General features: G+C 43.9%; 1 protein-coding gene across 1 annotated transcript; it reads left to right on the top strand.

Moving 5' to 3' along the window:
* Positions 1 to 18529, top strand: ptprna (protein tyrosine phosphatase receptor type Na). Its single transcript, XM_053439283.1, has 24 exons — positions 1 to 406; positions 3489 to 3539; positions 7094 to 7204; positions 8183 to 8297; positions 8392 to 8533; positions 8638 to 8860; positions 8955 to 9104; positions 9221 to 9346; positions 9715 to 9749; positions 9841 to 10112; positions 10241 to 10327; positions 10421 to 10500; positions 10688 to 10752; positions 12057 to 12266; positions 12393 to 12659; positions 12744 to 12891; positions 13115 to 13188; positions 13787 to 13864; positions 14079 to 14198; positions 15144 to 15310; positions 16109 to 16162; positions 16283 to 16347; positions 17113 to 17186; positions 17457 to 18529. The coding sequence occupies exons 1-24, from the start codon at positions 331 to 333 to the stop codon at positions 17526 to 17528; spliced, it is 2862 nt and encodes a 953-aa protein (XP_053295258.1). The 5' UTR covers positions 1 to 330; the 3' UTR covers positions 17529 to 18529.
* The last annotated feature ends 283 nt before the right edge of the window (positions 18530 to 18812 follow it).

Below are 18812 nucleotides of genomic sequence, written 5' to 3'. Positions count from 1 at the left end.
TACTTCGTCTCATGTCCACTGCCTGTCCCTCCTCCTCCTCCTCCTCCTCCTCTTCATCCTCTTCATCCTCCCCACGCCCCGCCTTTCCCTTCCACTGTGACGATCCGCTCCTTTCTACCATTCATTTCTTCAGCCGATGTTCCCCTGTCTTCGTGGGCTTGTGTTGGGGGTTTACTGTGTGAGCTGTCGACTCTGGCTCCAGCTTGTTTGAACAACATGGGGGTTTAAGGGACCAGGGAGGAAGGGAGACAAGGAGCAAAGCAAAGGGACCTCCGCATCTTTCTCTTCGCATCTCCTCATCCTCCTGCTGCTGTGGGGCTGGAGAGGACCATGCATCACCTCAGACCATGGCGAGCTCTGCTGCTTCTCACCGTGCTGTGCCAAACAGGGCTCTCGGACAAATACGGTAAGATGCTGCTGCTGCTGGTGGTGATGATGATGATGATGATGGAACGATCCTTAACCAGAACTCACTGTGACACTCCTGTCCTCCTCTGCCAGGTACATCGTGTATCTAAGTAGTTATTGACTTTATAATCGCGTGCTCCAGCTCAGATTCAGTGTAGTGATAAGTTTATAATGTGCCATAGTTATTTGGCAAAAAATTAACTATAATGTAACATGATTTGTGAGTAAAACATGTATGTATATTGGGTGGATGATAGTATCAGTACATTAGTACAGTGAAGATTTATTTATTTTTCTTTTACAGCAAATTATCATTTTGGGGAATTACGCCCATTATCAGACACTCACAAAACTTCTATGCAAATATCGACATAATGTTGTTTGTTCTAAATAAAAACAAGCATGTGAATGTTTACATGATGAAATGTTAAGAGCAGAATCATGATAAGAATTTGATCACAAAATAAGAAGCAGTATGTTAGGTTTGACTAAATTAAATAAACAAATTACTTTTTTAAAACTGAAATATTGTATAATATAGGTTTATAATCTTATTAATGGATTAAAAATAGAGCGATAGAATAACATGTGTGTGCTGATGCCCTCAACGTGTCACATTTCACTATCAGCAGTAGAAATGGCAGTGACATTAGCAGCAGTAGCTTTGCCCTTAGTCTAACTGACAGGGGCAGCAGCAGCAATGGTCTTCTCATGTCGATAATTGTTAAAGAAAGAGGGACTTTTAGTAGATTTATTAAACTGACATAATGTGTCATTGACACCCTGGTGCAACAGGTGAATTGTTAAATCCCTTTATACAAATAATATTCCAGCAATTGAAAAAAGAATGTTTCGGTGTGTAAGTGGAGATTTGAAGCTTTGAGGATTCAGAGAGTAATTTACACAGAGATTGAGAAGGACTAAATGTTCTCTGGCTCAGGTTTCTATCTGATGTAAGTTAATCAACGTAAATCCTCCTCATCTGGATATAATCAGTCCTTTGATCTGTTGAAAGTTTAAAAGCTTTATTACCTACGTTTCAACTATTGGGTGCAACTGCTTAGAGTGGAGAGGGTTGACTGCATTTGCAAGAGAGAATAAGTCTGTCCAATGACATATTTGTATGTTTTCAAAACTACTCCTTCACTACAAGAGAAACTAAAACTACTCGGTTTCATTAGAATTTCTCATTAGAAAAACAGACTTTGATGAAAAAAAACCTATGTCTATGGCATAAAAAACAACAATGATTGGTGCACAGCATAACGAAAGGCCAATCGGCTAGAGCCTACGATTTCAGCACCATGGAGAGAAACTAGGAACCGCTGTTGCTTCCTTCCCTCCGTTCATCCAGCCCGGCTTTGTCACATGCATCCATCCATCTGCTCATCCGATTAGCCGTCCATCCATATGTGCGACGGTCGGCCCTCTCACACACAGCGTGAGGCTCATGTCTGTTGACGTCTCTGCAGCCACTCGTCTCCCTGAGGGACAGGTGTCCTGTTGCTATGGCAAATTTAGATTTTCTTGTTACCGTTTGTTCTCATTTGAACATTGGTGTTTTAGAGACTCACTGTAATCCTATATTATTTATATTTTAAATAAGAATATTAAGTCAACTGTCGGCCGAGGAGGGATGTACATTTTTTCTGATACACTTATTTCATTCGCCACTTGGGAGTTTGAACGTGCGAGCTCTTGTTTTCTCATCTGAAGCGTAGGAGTCAGACAATCACGCAGGTCAATACACATGCTTGTAGAGCTGACATCCCCCTCAGTGTTACATTTCACAAACCACAATGGATAAGACAAAAAGAAAATTTGATCAAGAAATAAAACCTTAATTCCAAATGCTAGAAAATGAATGTGTTGAAGTGGCTTTAAGATGTGGTTCTTTGTTTTAGCTCGGACTTGACTGTTGGCCCAGCATTAGCAGATGCCCTTTCCTGGAAAATCAGTCAATATTTGATGGCTTGAGCTGACATTTCCACACCATGTCTTGTGTTGTGCGTGTCAGTCCCTCTGTGAGCCCTTGTGTGCCACAGTTCCTCAGATACCTCTTGGCTGTAACCCAGTACACTAATATCCTTGTGGGTGTTTTAGCCTATTTTTTATTTTTGGCCGAAGCTTGTGTGAAGGTTCACACAGCCGTCCATAATGCATGTGTGGAAATCCTCAATGTCAGCCAGAACAACAAATCCTGAGATGGCGGTTTTATCCAAATAACTTCCCATGAATTAAACTTTTTCTCTGTTGCACATCAAATGTCAGTGCATCAGAGAAATGAGTGGCATCACGCGGGTTGTGCACATTGTTTTTCTCTAAAGAAAGAAGAGGTGAGTCACAGTAAACGCTGTTGGGCACTGCGTCACTTCATGTGAAGGTAAAGAGAGGAAGTAGGGCTCAGTCTTTGTTCTGTACACAAGTTTTTATTTAGATAAACATTGAAGTCAAAGATCCATCAGCTCAGCAAACCAGTAATTCGCCTACTTTCTTAGGGAAAGCTACACACTGGTTTTATGCCTCTTATTTTATATTTATTTGGTTTTCGTCTGTTACACGGAACTCAGAACCAAAAAAATGTATGAGATGTGAAAGGGGAAAGAAAAGCACACGGACGGACGGAGCTACTCATGAATATCGTGCTGTGTTAGGCTCCCATCTATCGCCAAACACCTGCTCCCTTCCACAGGCACTCAGTCACCAACCTAAAATAAGAAACAGTGGAACAGAAAAACAAGGAAAGGACAAAAACACATTACATTTATGTTCCCTGTTCATTTACAAATCTGCAGTCAATAAATAACCTATCAATACCTTGTCATAACATAGACTTAAATGATAATATAAATAAATATACCTTTAAGGTTTTGGGATTACAAATTACTTTTAGATGACGGTGCCATTTATCAAATGCTAATGTGTGATAATCATGATGCAGAGGGTTGAGCTCATTTTGTTACGTTCTCATTTCAGTCCCTCTAAATATGAGTTAAAGCAGGTGTTGCCATGGTAAATTGCCGTGAAGGATTTTACCCCCGAGTACCTGTTAGAAATCTCTTCTTGTCTTTCCGCCTCAGGTTGCCTGTTTGAAAGAAAACTGTGCACGAGGGATCAGTTCTGCTCAGATGGTGAGTACTAGATGCACACACACAAACACTCACACGCGCACACACACACACACACACACACACACACAAACACAAACACACACACACACACATACGTAGTCAAACAAATATTTTCAACTTCGGCATAACACTTTTAAGGCGGACTACTTCCTTAACACTTTCTGTATATCAACAGTTATTAATTGTGCGACTAACACACACACAGACACACACACACACACACACACACCTCACATACACACACACACACACAAATACACAGACACACACACACACACACACACACACCCACAGGAGAGTTTTTCCTCTCTCAGCCTCATACAGTCTATCTCTCCCCATCACCTGTCCCTTTCCCTTTCCCTCCTCCTTATCAAAGCCCCTCCCCCCCCCGCTCCGCCGTCTTCATGGCAACACTGACATCACGGTGAGGTCGACACCCCCACAGTTGTTGTGCTAATACAGTGATGAGTCACTGACACACACTTACGCACTTCTCTGTGGAAACTGCTCAGCCATTGGACGGAATACAAACTAGAGTGGCTTGCTTTATGCACCGTGTGTCTGAGGGCAGAAGACGAGAGGGAAAACATTTGATTAGACAGTCTGATTGGCTGTATTGTCTCTCGGCCTGTCTCTCTTTCTGTGAACAATGCATTCGTCAGACGACAACACAGATTTTTTCGGGGGGGCTTCACATAGATCCTGTCCACCACAGATAAAAAAGGCAGAATTTGTCCCTGTTTGTATCCTTCTCATTGGTAAAGTGGACACTTTATACAGCAAATAAGTGTCATTTAGTGGATCTTTTCAAATGCAAATTCAGTAGTGCATCAACATCTCACATTCGCATCTAATTAAGTTCAGGATTCCTTTGAATTCTCATTCTTGTAGTGATGGTTTATTCAGTCTTTCTATAGATGTGAGATCTGCCTGACACCTTTAATAAGCAACTTAAAAGTCATTCATTTAAACAGGCCACATCTTCAAACGTAAAACAGCAACAACAGAAAAACATAAAATACCCCCGTACTGCTCCATTGGTGTCATCCCAGTGTCTGTAAGATCGAAAATCGACTGGAAACGAGGTCATTTCCGTTGTGTTTTCACCTAAACGCAGCGGAGGAGGAGGATCACACCTCCCAAAGACAGTCAGACATAGAGGTTTGTTTTGTGTTTTGGTCGTGGTACCGTGTGAGGTTGACTCTCGCAGAGTGAACACAGTGCTGGAACAGATTTGTCCACATTTAGGCCAGAACCAGGTCGTGCAGATTATCTCTTGAGCCTGCAGCCTGCTTCATTCTGTGAAACGTGTGAACCAGAACAAGGTCAGGTGCTGTCACCTGGGTTGTGTGCGTTTGTGTTGCACCCTAACCCTTGTTGCTCCAGACTCCATGTTCAGTGTAGTCTCACAACCTCTGCTCCTTTATCCTGCCTCTGCATCTTGAGGCTTCATTAACCCGACTATAGTGAAATTCACATCAATTCCACTACGCCAGGTTTCGTCCGGGAGGAAGGAAAAAAAGATGTCTCTCGCTTTGCAGCATCAATTTTAAATGGCCAATTTGGAATCGAACAATCATCCCATTGATTGCAATGCTAAGTATTTAAAAAGTCATGGAAAATACTTGCAGGAAAACTGTTTTCCAAACAGGAATTTAATGTTTGTCTTGTTTGGGGTATTAATGGAAATCAATTAGAAGTGAAAATAAAAGATCGCCAATATACTGAACATGCCTTATAGTTCCCCAGGACTTAAATAATCCACACATTGTTGCCAGAGTAAATCATGTATTTGAGCTGAATGTTTATCACGTTCTCTCGGTGCAATGTGTATCCTGCACAAAAATGACATCTGCAGAAATAACCCAAGTTCCAGAAATAGTCCCAATCCAATCAAACCGTGCAGTTTTCTGTTTTCTCCTCCTCCTCCTCCTCCTCCTCCTCCTCCTCCTCCTCCTCCTCTCTCAGGGGATACATTGTACATCACCAGTGTGATACACTGCCAGTACAAAACACCCTGTGTGTAAATCACATAATCAACATCAACTATTTGCAATGTGATTATAGCTTTTAAAATCGCCGGGAGGGAAACTGGGAATGCGTCTCTTTCCTGTGAGTTCATTTTGTCTCTGTCTGCTTCTCTAATCTGTGTCGCTTGTCAGACTTTGATAATATGATAACATTTGCCTTATCGCAAACCCAGCCTCCGGTTGGAATGACTCATGCAAAACAGGGCTGGAGGGAAAAACATGTCTCTTTACTGGAAGCAGAAAACAATGCCTTAGTGTTTCAAATCAAACTAGTGGTTATAAAAACCCATTAATCCTCTTTAATCTGTTCACTAACGCAACCCACCAGCTCTCGGTGGCCGGCCGGCTCGTGTGAGACTTATCTGGCGGAATGAAAGGCTGTGGTGACTCATCACTGCACCAGATAATGGTCGCCCCTGCTTTAGTTATATTTTGTTTCACACTGCAGCATTTCTGAGGATGTGAATACAGAGAGTACAGAGTTTAAATCTCAGGACATTTTGTGATATTTAGCTTTTCACAATGTTTGTACGTTAGAAATACTCAGATTCCTGGAATTTAATGCGTGCAGAAGAACCTACATTACAGGTAGAGCGCCTCCTCTTATGTGATGCCGAAGCAGAGCACTGAGGAGTGTGAGCGGCGTAATCTCCTGGCTCCTGCTTTTTTTCATAGTGGCTTCTGTAGTTATTAAATTATAATCAATAATTCAGGATTTAGAGTAGAGAAGTGGAAAACTTGTATACATCAATCTAAAGCAACAGACTCACAGTGCAGCTGATTCTGACTGTGTCAAGATACAAATGATGCGTTAGCTCGTATGTGGCTGCAGAGTGGAGGCATTGCATTGTCTGGGCTGCAGCTACAGGATGAATGTTTCTACTGGAACTGTCAATGTTCGACAATGAGATGTATTTATGATCATGAAAGAAAACAGGGAACAGGAAAATTATTGTGAGGAAAGGCTTTTTATCATTTGTTGCCATTAGGGTGCCTGCAATTTAACAACCATTTCAAAAGGTAACAGACACACACACACACACACACACGCACACACACACACTGACGTTGGCATGTCCTTGTTGAAAGGCCTTTGACAGAAAGCGTCTGTGTGTGGACTGCACTTAAAAGCTGTGACTCACTCACTCCTGTAGCGTGGGCGACCATAAGTGTTACAGGCTCATAAAGAAACACTTGACAGCGTCACTGAGCCATTTACAGTGTATCAGTCCACACTGCTGAATACTGTTGTTTACAGTATTCAGCAGTGTGGAATACCGTGTGTTTACTGTTCTGTATTATATCTTCCATCTTTTTGTCTCAGGAAAAACACGTGTGTATTTGTCTGTATTCATTGTACCACTGCTTCGTTTCCCGCATGTTGGAAGCTAGAATGAATAATATCAAGATCCTGGAACTGAAGCAGCTAAATGGAATCCAGCCATCATTTAGAGGTCACTTTAAATGAGGCCAAAATAAGAGTGGAAAGTGTTTACAGTGTGTGTGTGTTTGTGTTTATTTCAGACGGGCTGTTTGGTCAGTGCCACAGCTCTAAACAGGACCAGGTCCAGTACCAGGTGTCAGTTCCTGTTCTGAAGAGGATGCAGGAAGTCCTCAAACAGCTCATGCTCCAAGGTAAGATAAAACATAATTAGCATATAATAACATTAACTAAGTCAAAGATTTAGACTGAACAATTAGTTGTATATAATTACTTGTGAGTCTCTTTTATGTGTCATTATCTCCGCCAAGGTTGTAGTTTGGGAAGAAGCCATAGAGTTTAAGTGCCAATCCAGATCAGGCGGTGGATCGAGGAATGTTTTATTACTTTCATAAATTAAAAATTTGGGGATCTTGTTGAAAAAAAATTGGTAAGTTGAGATGACTGTGTACAATTTATTGGAGCAGCTTGATTTAATTCATGGGGACTGTTGGGTCTTGGTGGCAGTACAAGATCTACTCGTCACCAAGTTTTTTGCTTGTCGGTTTAGGAGGATTTCGCAAAACCAACCAGTAGGCCCAGGAGTTTTTTTTATGCCTTTTAAATTTTTTGTTGATTTCTCTGAAGATAATTGCTTATAAGTGTGTGCAATTGGCACAGATAAATCCAGACAGAGAGGATTTTAATGTGGTCTCATAAGGAACACCTTAGCAGAGGTATGTATTTTCAGTCATAGTCACGTTTATTTGGTCATGTTAACAAGGGCCCGTCGTTCTGACATGAAATCTGAGCGTCTGTGGCTGAGGGTTAGAGCGGTCATCCCCCAAACCAAAGGCACGGTGGTTCAATCCTCAGTCTTCCCCATCTGCATGCAGAAGTGTCCTTGGGCAAGATACTGAACCCCTAAATGGCCCCTCATAGATGTTGAATGCACTAAGTGTAAGTCGCTTTGGATAAAAGCCTCCATTAAATGTAAAGAAATCAGTGGATTCTCGATGATCTGAGGTAGTAATCCATCAATAATGCAGGTACTTGAACACAAGCCCTTTTAGGAACCGAATAGATTTTCTCTCTCTTCCTCACACACACACAAACCTAACTCTCTGCCTCTGTGTCTTTGTGTAATTGCTGTGTGTGCGTGTGTGTGTGTGTGTGGTCATGTGCATATGCAGGTCTTTCATGGCAGGATGACATCACCCAGTACATTTTATCAAAGGAGCTGAAGAGAGTTCCTCGCACCAGCATCCCCTCGAAGCCAAAGTCTTCCTCCACCTCTCATTCACCTCAGTAAGTCGACCGCAGCACACGTCACTCCATCATTCTCCCTCTGTCCCTCCGCATCCATCCCAGTCATGCGTCTGATTCTGTCCTGTGTTGCCAGGTCCAAACAGCACGTCCCCAGTCACCACAGGTCGGGGTCCACATCTCCTGATGGCAACTACATGGACTACATGATCGTTGAGCCTCCTCAATCTCAAATGCGCATGGAGACTGCATCCATGGACCCGTACACATACCACCAGGTTCACCACACTTTGAATCTCACAACAATCAACGCTCACAGCGGTGCGTCACAGCCGAGATCTTAGACGACAAGTAACGGTGTAAAAACCTCTTCCAATCACAGCACAGGTACCAAGACGAGGTAGAGAGATCTCTCATAGGGGCGGGAGTCAACTACGCCCGCCCCTCCTCAAGGTCCCAGGCCAATCAGAGGGAGCGAGAGCGAGAACGAGAGCGAGAGCGAGAGCAGCGTGACAGGCAGCTGCTACAGGAGGCCTTGTCTGTCTACCTGGCGTCTGCACAGCCCACGTATCGCCACCGGGGGGCTGCTGCCATGGCCCCTGCAGGTAGAGGAAGCTTCACAGGAATGACAACACATTATACAACATATTATAGCTAAATAATTATCTTTACAATCATTACTTGTCATGCTCTGAGCAGCTCTGCCTTACTATGAGGACTTGGAACTGGAGATACCAGTGGACTATGTGGAGGACTACACCCTAGAGGAGAGACTTGGCACTGCAGGCAGACCGCGAATGCAGAACGAGAAGGTTGCTCAGGACTTCAGCGCTGTGCCTGCAAACGACAGTGAGAAAAAAATGAATTCAAACTCACTAATACTTAATATAATGTTGCCAAGAAAAGAATAGTATGCAAAATCCAGGCATTACACGAGAGTTGCAACAGTTTTGTTTTGTGTTTAGATGGCTTGCTCCAGAGGATTTCGGGGGTCTTGCAGAGGTACGGAGTCGACCCCAGAGAGCTGAGTCAGGAGCAGCTCTACAGGCTCGCACTCATGCTGCAGCTGCTGCAGGCCCAAGAGAAAGAGGGTACATCTCCTAACACCTTCACAAAGGAACAAGAAGGGAAGAGTGGGAAAGGTAATTATGGTACAACTGAATTGTGTTTACCGAGGGAGTGTTATGGTAATATTGAGGGGGGGGGAAATCCGCGATTTTAAGAATAATGTCGCAATGTCGATAATAAAGTCAGAATAATACAAGAATAAAGTAATGATAAAATGTAAAGAGATAATATCACAAAAAAATCATAAGATTATGTGAGTGAAGAAACAAAATCTGGGGTCAGCAAGAACATTTATTCCCTTAAAATCTCAGATTTTCTTTCCCCTTTATGTAGCTCTTATATTCTGTCGTCATGATTTGCTGTAGTTCATTCATTAATTTATCTCCCTCAGATCCAATGGAGAAGGACCTCTTCACCCTCAAGGAGGTACGTCAGCATCTGTTCTACGCGACAATTTCAAATTGTAATCAGGCACCTTTTCTGTCACCTATAAGTATTTGATCATTTCCCTCCACAGATGCCGATGGTGAAAACAAACAGTCAAATATCCAACAAGCCGCAGAAGCCTGCTCCTGTTGCCGGGCTGGCCGCTGCCTCTCCTGCTGCCCCCTCCTCTGCCTCAGTCCCGGCTACACCTCCAGCCAAGATCCCCAGCCGCCCCTCCTCTGCTCCTCAGCCTCCGCAGGTCTCTCCTGCAGCGCCTGGACAAGGCCTGAAGGATCAGGGGCCGCCACTGGTTGAGGGCATGGGAGCCAAGGAGGAGTATGGGTACATCGTCACCAACCAGAGGTCAGCACCCTGCCAAACAAAGCTCTAGATTCTTCTGCTGCAACTTGTAAACGGCGATAGGTGAAATCACTACATGCGTCAGACATGATATTAACATGGAGGATTTTGATGTTTTCTTTTCTTCCCAGTCCTCTGGGTCTGTATGATGGCGTGAAGCTGTTGGAACTACTGGCTGATAAGATTCACCTGACCACCAGCAGCTTCATCAACATCAGGTAACCCCACCGCCCAGCAGCTGCTCGACAATAATCACAAAAAATATATATTTGCGTAGATTTGAAGTATCAAACTTGTGTGTGTGTTCCCAGTGTGGTGGGTCCTGTGCTGACGTTCCGTATCCGCCAGAATGAACACAACATGACTGCCGGAGAGGTGGCTGCTAAAGCTGGTGAGGCTCAACAAAAAGACACAAACACACACAAATATAAAGTGAACACAACAGTTTGTTGGCTCATTATTTTGTCACCAATCTCATTTTTTTTTCAGTCAGATTCCATTTCACCAAAGCCTTTATGAAAAAAATAATTCTCACATCCAATAATAAAATGTGTGTTGTTTTCTTCGACCCCCCGCAGTGTCTGAAAAGAAGTTCCTGGAGTCTGAGACGGGCTTGAAGATCATACAGACCGGCGTGGGAGAGGTACTGGCCGCTCACTTACACAACCTCTGTGGAAAATCTCCTTTGTGACCAATCAGTGACATACGGAGCAGTTGTCACGGCAACAGAGATATAATCGCTCCTCTGTATTCTTTACCATTTTGCCTTTTAATCATTCACAGGCTCCAGCTCGACAGATTCGAGTCAAAGCAGATTCCCAACTGCTGTTAACACATTGTAGTCACCACAAATGAGTTTGTGATGTTCCAGGAAATGGACTTGATGATTTTTGTATAAGGAGTAATAGTAAACACACGAGCTGTGAGGCTAGACGCACTTTGTTGCAGCACGTCAACGACAAAGCAGCTTGTCTGTGTTGCGTGTGGGTGTTTGTCTGTGGACGTGAAACCTGCTGTGAGCGTCTGCCGCCTGAGGGGAAATGACCAGTCATATAAATCATAAATCTGAAAGGCGATACGCTGTGAGGTCCAGCGTTTCACTTGTTGCTATGGCGTTTTATCTCCTGCACCCCCCCCCCCCCCCCCTCCCCACACACACAGACACACACACTACTGTGGCTCCCTGGGCCCAGGCAGGTGCTATGGCCATCTCATTATTCCCATGTGAATTCAGGCCCCTGCATGTCACATGTGGGATTAATAACGAAATTAGGACAACACGCACACACACACACACACACACACACAGATTACCTTATCTGCAAAAAACAATGTGTGTGTGTGTGTGTGTGTGTGTGTGTGTGTGTGTGTGTGTGTGTGTGTGTGTGCTGATGTAATGAAATAGCGCAGTTTTTTCATCAGTGCATTTCAGTTATTATCGATTTATATATTTTAAATGAAAATTTGTCAAATTAATTTAAAACTGTTTGGGGAAATGTATGAAAAAACAAAATCCAGTGATGATTTTTTCTCCCATTTAACATTTTGTTACGTCTGTTATAGGTCAGATCAAACTCTGTAAGTTGCAGCTCTTGATTTGAAATTTGAAATTCAGTATGTGCATGTGGAAAAAAACAGGACAGCTTTGATTTAAAATGACACGCCTGTAAAGTTGAGAGTTATTGGCGGTGGTCTTTTTAATGGCTCCCTGAAGCAGAACCGCCCCGACCATCCAGACCTCTGTCTTTAAAACCCGTCTCCAGCTGCTCATCGAACACCTTGCTGTCATGTGCACCTGCAGAGGAACTCATTTGTTGTTCAAATTGAAACGAGTGTCCTTTGACTTGCAGGGACAGGTTCCCTGAGGAGGCCTGTAACTTGTAATCCCCCCCCCCCCCCATGTGTCTTGCTCTCGTCATTATCGTCTTTCTTTCTTTTTCCCCCCAGAGGACAGATGCACGGGGTCTCCCTCAGGTAACCAGGGTTTCCCAGGGCTCCAGTGGCACGGTTATCACCCTGGTTTCCATGGCAGTCGTAGGCGGCGTGCTGGTATTGGCCACGGCCGTAGCTTGTCTGAGGCACTACGCTCAGCAGGTGACCAATGGCAAGATCGGCCTGGGGCCAGAGGCAGGAGCAGAAACACACTTCGACTACCAGGTAAGACAACGTCAGGATATTAAGGAGGAAATTAAATTTGATATATTTATTAAACCTTATTAAAACTAAACAATGTAGATGATGATGTTTAATTCAGAGTTTTCTCCATCCCCACTGTCCAATCAGGAGCTATGTCGGCAGCACATGGCCTCCAAGTCCTCCTCGTCCCGCCAGGACTGCATGGGCGGGGCGAGCAGCAGCGTGGCGGGGGCCGTCATAGGCACGGGCGCCGGGGGCCGCCGCGGCACCGACACGTCTCGCGTCAGCAGCGTCTCCTCCCAGTTCAGCGATGGTCCGCAGCACAGCCCGTCCTCCACCCACAGCTCCACCCCGTCCTGGAGCGAAGAGCCGGCCCAGTCCAACATGGACATCTCCACCGGTCACATGATACTAGTGAGTGAGCAGAGGGTTCTCCTGCTGCAGACCATGGTGTTTGTGAGCAGTTATTGAATGTCTCGTGTGCCGTGTCCCCCGCAGGCTTATATGGAGGACCACCTGCGTAACAAGGACCGTCTTCAGAAGGAGTGGGAGGCTTTGTGCTCCTACCAGGCTGAACCCAGCTCCGTGGCTGTGGCCCAAGGCCCGAGCAACAGGGACAAAAACAGACACGCTGCGTCCCTCCCCTGTTAGTGGCTCTGATCATTCCTAGCATCTGTGCATGTGTCATGGGTCCTACAGTACTAATGCACATTCTCAGATTGTGTGTGTACATCATCAATGTACTTTTACACTAAGGGAAAAAGTCTAAAATATCATGATTTCAAACTTAAACCATCCTTATGTTTTCATAATTGACGCAGCATCATTCATTCAGACTGATCCTCACTCACCACCTGTTTTCCCTGTAGATGACCACTCCCGGGTGAAGCTGAAGTCTGAAGTAAACTCCAACAAGCAAGATTACATCAACGCTAGCGCCATCGTAAGAAATTATTCAAACACCCACATAAAGAATTTGCATTAGTTGATGGTATTCACATGGTGAATTACCCACGGTGAATAACAATTTACTGAATTTCCCCGGTGTTTGGATTGATAAAGTTTGATCTTATCTTATCTTATAAGCCTCTGGGGGCAATGGCCAATATTTAAGAGTCAAGACACATACACTGTTTACAGTCTGACTAGTTTCTTTTATCACACAGGGCAAGGGTTTTTTCTTACAAAACATTAGGTCCAGAAAACATTTTGGCTAACCTCTTTTACCAGCTATCTGAATATGAATGCAGATAAATAAAAAAGCCGATAACCGATGTGTCGTTGTGTTCCCCCTCTTTTGCTCTCCATACAGACTGTTTACCTGCGGGCAACAAAAGCTGGCACAAACATGATTTGATTGGTCAAACTAGAAATGGAGACGCCCCAAAACCTTGTCCCTAGCCTCCAGATTCTAATGTAGAATCTGTTTATTGAGATTACCTCTAATCTATTATAGAAATTGAAAGACACAGCTATTGTTTCATACATTTGTTATCTCATACACTATAAAATCCTTAAAATCTTGTTTTTCTACCCACCAGTCTGACCACGACCCTCGCCAACCAGCTTACATTGCCACTCAGGGACCTCTGCCCCACACTGTTGCTGATTTCTGGCAGGTCAGTTCATTCCTTCTTGCTGTCTCGCCTCCTTCCCAGCTGATTTTGACTTTCTGCTCAGTGATATAAATCAAAGAATAAAACAATGTGGGCCATTTGGCTTTCTGCCCAGCGACTGCCACACGTCACAGATTTCCTTTCCCTGTGACAACTGAAGGTATGTGTGGGTGTACGTGCGTCTATACATCCCTGCGTGTGCTCCCTCTCTCTCCAGATGGTGTGGGAGAACGGCTGCACAGTGATCGTGATGATGTCAGCGCTGGTGGAGGATGGGGAGAAGCAGTGCGAGCGATACTGGCCTGACGAGGGCTCAGCGCTCTTCCACATCTATGAGGTGAATGCCATGTAGTGACTCACCAGCTTTAACTTTAACATTAAATGTGGAACACGTTAGTCACGGCTCTGACGTCAATCTAAGTCAGATTTTAAGGAAGAGACAAAGTATAGAACTTTTTATGTGGCTTCTATTTTCTTCTGGAACACGAGAGCCATGAAATAATTATTCCCAGTGCTCATCTGCACTACACTGTCTCTCACTACCAGTTGCTCCTTGTGTGAACTGGTTTTCGTCTGTGAAATCAGAACGAGAACTGGTGGTGAGAGAAACCACTTTGCAGCATGTTGCTAATGGAAGCATCACCGCATACAATGAAAAAAGGAATCACGATGCATTTTGTATATACATATACTCCTTAACATGCCACTGTATGGTTTGATATGAATCGCGTTTTATAGAATTGGAAAAGCAAACGTCAATCACCCTATCTCTGATGGTTTGTCTCCCTCTGGTGGCAAAGTGAGGCTAGTTAAAAATGTATTCCCTCGTATATTCACAGTGTATTTTCTATTTTTCTAAGAGATGCATGTTGTAAAAAATCGAAAATATTCAATGGCAGACAGAATTTGTGATATTATATCAATCACTGGGATAATTGTTATGTTATTACCCCTGTCCGTTGGTTTATCAGTAAGATTACGCAAAAACTACTGGACGACCACAAAACCTTGTGAAAGGTGTGACGTGGTAAAGGTCCGGGGAGAACCAAAAAACATTTGGCAACAGTCAAAAAGACGGGAAAAATCCACGAACTTTCTTTAACATTGGGAGATTTACAACTTTTTATGTTGCTACATTACATTTCTCAGAGAATAAATCACGGATATTTGGTGCTGATCCAAATACGTAACTTTATGACAGCGGGGCATTTTTTCAACCCTTTTTTTTAACCCTCTCGTTTCATTTCCCCCCCCCCCCTCCCCCTCCCCCTCTCTTCCTCAGGTGAACCTGGTGTCGGAGCACATCTGGTGTAAGGACTTCCTGGTGCGCAGCTTCTACCTGAAGAACGTCCAGACCCAGGAGACCAGGACCTTGACCCAGTTCCACCTGCTGAGCTGGCCGGCCAACGGCATCCCCACCTCCACACGGCCGCTGCTGGACTTCCGCAGGTAGGAGACAGCTGCTGCACACACACACACACACACACACACACACACACACACACACACACACACACACACACACACACACACACACACACACACACACACACACACACACACACACACACACACACACACATGCACGCAGACTATCCCCGCTTTGTGCTCTAGATTTCAGCTGTTGCCACAATCAGGTAAACAGGTGGACAGGATTTATCGGGTGAAACGTCACAGGGACTCAGCCGTGAAATCTGTGGCTTTGAATCCTCCCGATCATCTTCATCACCTCCATCTTTGCCTTTAATGCCACGCCTTATCCTTCATCTCCCCCCCCCTCCCCTCTCTGTCTCTCTCTCTCTCTCTCCCTCTCTCCTGGTGTGCAGGTTGATAGATTTTACACTTTAACATCTCCCAGTGTCATTTTTGTGGTTTGCAGCTAGTACTCTGGCTCCAGTTGCATAGTCACAAAAATGAGCATTGGCAGGTGTGACTGGCTACTGCAAGAGAGACAGTGAATCTGTGGCTCTCTCTGCTCTCACTCGTTCCTGTTCTCCCACCTCGCTGTCCCTTTTGCGGCCTCTTGCAGTTTCCATTTTTTTTTCGGTCCTCTCCCTCATCGGACATTCACGTACGTCTTTCCATTCCTCGTCCTTTCCACCTGGTCCAATACCATCTTTGCCTTATTGCATTTCATTTCACCCACCGTTACTAGGAGCGGCACGAGAGATGTTTTGTCCTTTGCTGTAGTGTACGCATTGAGTGTCGCTCTGTTTCTCTACTTTCCCTTATTCCCTTTTTTTTTAGGAAGGTGAACAAATGCTACAGAGGTCGCTCCTGCCCAATCATCGTTCACTGCAGGTAAAAGAAAGGATCTTGGGGAAGAACTTGCAGGAATTTGACATTTTAATACAAGGTTAATCTCTCTGGACGATCCCGTGTGCTCTGACATGTTTTTCCTCATGTGTCTCTTTCACACAGCGATGGCATCAGCAGGACTGGCACGTACATCCTCATTGACATGGTGCTGAACCGCATGGCCAAAGGTGAGACGCTCATCCAAACACACACACACTGTATCCACCACATGTAACTTAGTGGCTCTACCTTTAGACACTGAGCCCATAGATTATCCGACATGAACAAATTTGTGTATTTAGGCAGGCCAGCATTTTGGGTGAGGCGGGAATTATGTCAAGTTATCTGCTGTGGAACATGAGAGCTATAGTCACAATGTAGATTAACAATTCTAATTGTGGGATATTTTAAATATTAGTATTCATAAATGCACGTGTGATCTATTACATGCACACTTAAAGGAATATTATTAGTTAATGATATTCATGGTATTTTGTGGAGGGTTGGGGAACAAGGAAAAAGCCATTTCTTTTGGTGCAGATCTGGATCAGGGAGCGGCATTTTTAGATATGTTTGTTTAACTTTCTTTAACATTGTGAGATAGGGCTTAATTTATTTCTAAAGAATAATAGATGTATAGATAGGGACTTATATTTATGAGATTTTGCAATTTGGTGCAGATCCAAATAAGAATCTGCATCAAGTGAGTTTAAATGCGGTTTCATTTTTGGGACAATAACTGAGTTGCATCGTGTAGTAGATTTGTTGTTTTTCCGTTTTTACTTATAATTCAAATCTTTTCAAATCAAAAACAGAGGAAAGACAATCCTAAACCTCATTTAGGAAATGTTCTTGGTGACGAATGGAGCGCAAGGTCTTCTTTTCTCTAGCACCCAAGTGGTGGTAGGACATGTCAAACACTGTAGTGACGCTGTGACTGTTGTTGTCACCAGGAGTGAAGGAGATTGACATCGCAGCCACACTGGAGCACATCAGAGACCAGAGAGCTGGCCTGGTCCACACCAAGGTACCAACTGTGTGTGTATGTGTGTATGTGTGTGTGTGTGTGTGTGTGTGTGTGTGTGTGTGTGTGTGTGTGTGTGTGTGTGTGTGTGTGTGTGTGTGTGTGTGTGTGTGTGTGTGTGTGTGTGTGCGTGTCCAGCATTTTCCTGTCCCCTTGTGCACAGCGTCTTTTCTCAAACCATCTGTCTTCCCTCTTCCCTCTTCCTTCTTCCCTCTTCCCTCTTCCCTCTTCCTTCTTCCTTCTTCCCTCTTCCCTCTTCCCTCTCCTCCTCAGGACCAGTTTGAGTTTGCGCTGACAGCAGTAGCAGAGGAGGTGAACGCCATCTTGAAAGCGCTGCCACAGTGAGCGGCGAGGACGCACTGAGGGACACACACAGACAGAGAGAGAAGAAGACCCGCTCCGAAGGACCCACTGGTGCAGCCCAGCCATGTGGCGTTCACTGTAAATAGGAATTTGCTCCACCACACTTGTTTTCAGCATGCAGTATTTTGACATCTACTCACCGTTTGGGTTTTTTAAACTTTTGGAGCTTGATTTTACGAGAAGTAAATTAAATGAAGCCGATGCACATATGGAGAGAGGAGAGATTTTTCACCATTAAGGCACAAATTTGAGTCTTTTCTGTAAAATTTTGAAAATGAGGCCGTTACATGTGAAATCCAAAGAGTAAGGACGTGAAGATACTGTGCTGGTGTGAATCCTGATTCCACAGTGCAGAACAGGGGCCTATTTGTTGTGTAGTAACACAATCAGAGGGGATGTCATTCATCTCTGTATGATTGTAACAACACAATATTAAACACCGCTGACCGGTTTGATCACGTCGTTACCTCACGATTACCTCAAATAAACAGAATCATTGCCTCCAACACTGAGGGTTTGCTTTAGCCGTTCCGCTGAATGTTTCAAATTCAACAGACTCACGTTAAAATAATGTTAAATCCCTTAAAAACACAGCTCTTACCGATGCACACCAAGGTTTCTTCTCTCCGCTGAACTCTCTGAGTGTATATTGTTACATGTCCACCACAACACTGTATGCTACCGTCTAAATGTGTGTTGATTCCCAGCAGGTTTTCATTTTGAGAGGCTCCTCTTCGCTTTTGACGACATGATTGTTTGACACTGTACTCGAAGTCCACCACAAAGTACACACGCACACACACACATACACTAAGTAATATGTTATGGCATTTTCTTGTCTTGCTCAGTGTGAGTCCTTGTGATTAATGTAAATAATTCATCCTGATGGTTGTGTATCTTTCATGTAGCAGACAGATGGAAAATATCTATAAAAATGTATTTTTGACTGGAAATTAATAAATTTGTGATGTGACGCAGCAGAACTAAAAGGCTTGAGTGCTGTTCTTTATAAGTGTACGTTACATTAGGTTTAATAAAAGCTCTGGTGAACATTTAAAAAATATATAACTCAACTTGTATCAGCCACATTTCATATAAGTCCTTATATGTAGCTTATAGGACAGTTGCCTCTTGTAAAACTGGTAAATAATTCTACTACAGTATTCTCAAGAGGATTTTTTAAATGTAAAAATGTACTTCTTCTGTGGAATTTTAATCTCAATTTAATATTAACCGTGAAGTTTAATGAAGATAAACTACCACAGA

The sequence above is a fragment of the Pleuronectes platessa genome, chromosome 14, assembly GCF_947347685.1.
Source record: "Pleuronectes platessa chromosome 14, fPlePla1.1, whole genome shotgun sequence".
NCBI lineage: Eukaryota > Metazoa > Chordata > Actinopteri > Pleuronectiformes > Pleuronectidae > Pleuronectes > Pleuronectes platessa.
Note: the sequence above shows the minus strand (reverse complement) of the source record. Positions and strands in the feature narration are given on the sequence as shown.

What these genes read in the sequence shown, in the direction of transcription:
- ptprna (XM_053439283.1), top strand. Translation starts at nt 331, where the DNA reads ATGCATCACCTCAGACCATGGCGAGCTCTGCTGCTTCTCACCGTGCTG. An exon ending in TCCACCTCTCATTCACCTCA is followed by an intron (nt 8,298 to 8,391) that starts GTAAGTCGACCG and finishes CTGTGTTGCCAG; the next exon opens with GTCCAAACAGCACGTCCCCA. An exon ending in CCAATCATCGTTCACTGCAG is followed by an intron (nt 16,163 to 16,282) that starts GTAAAAGAAAGG and finishes TCTTTCACACAG; the next exon opens with CGATGGCATCAGCAGGACTG.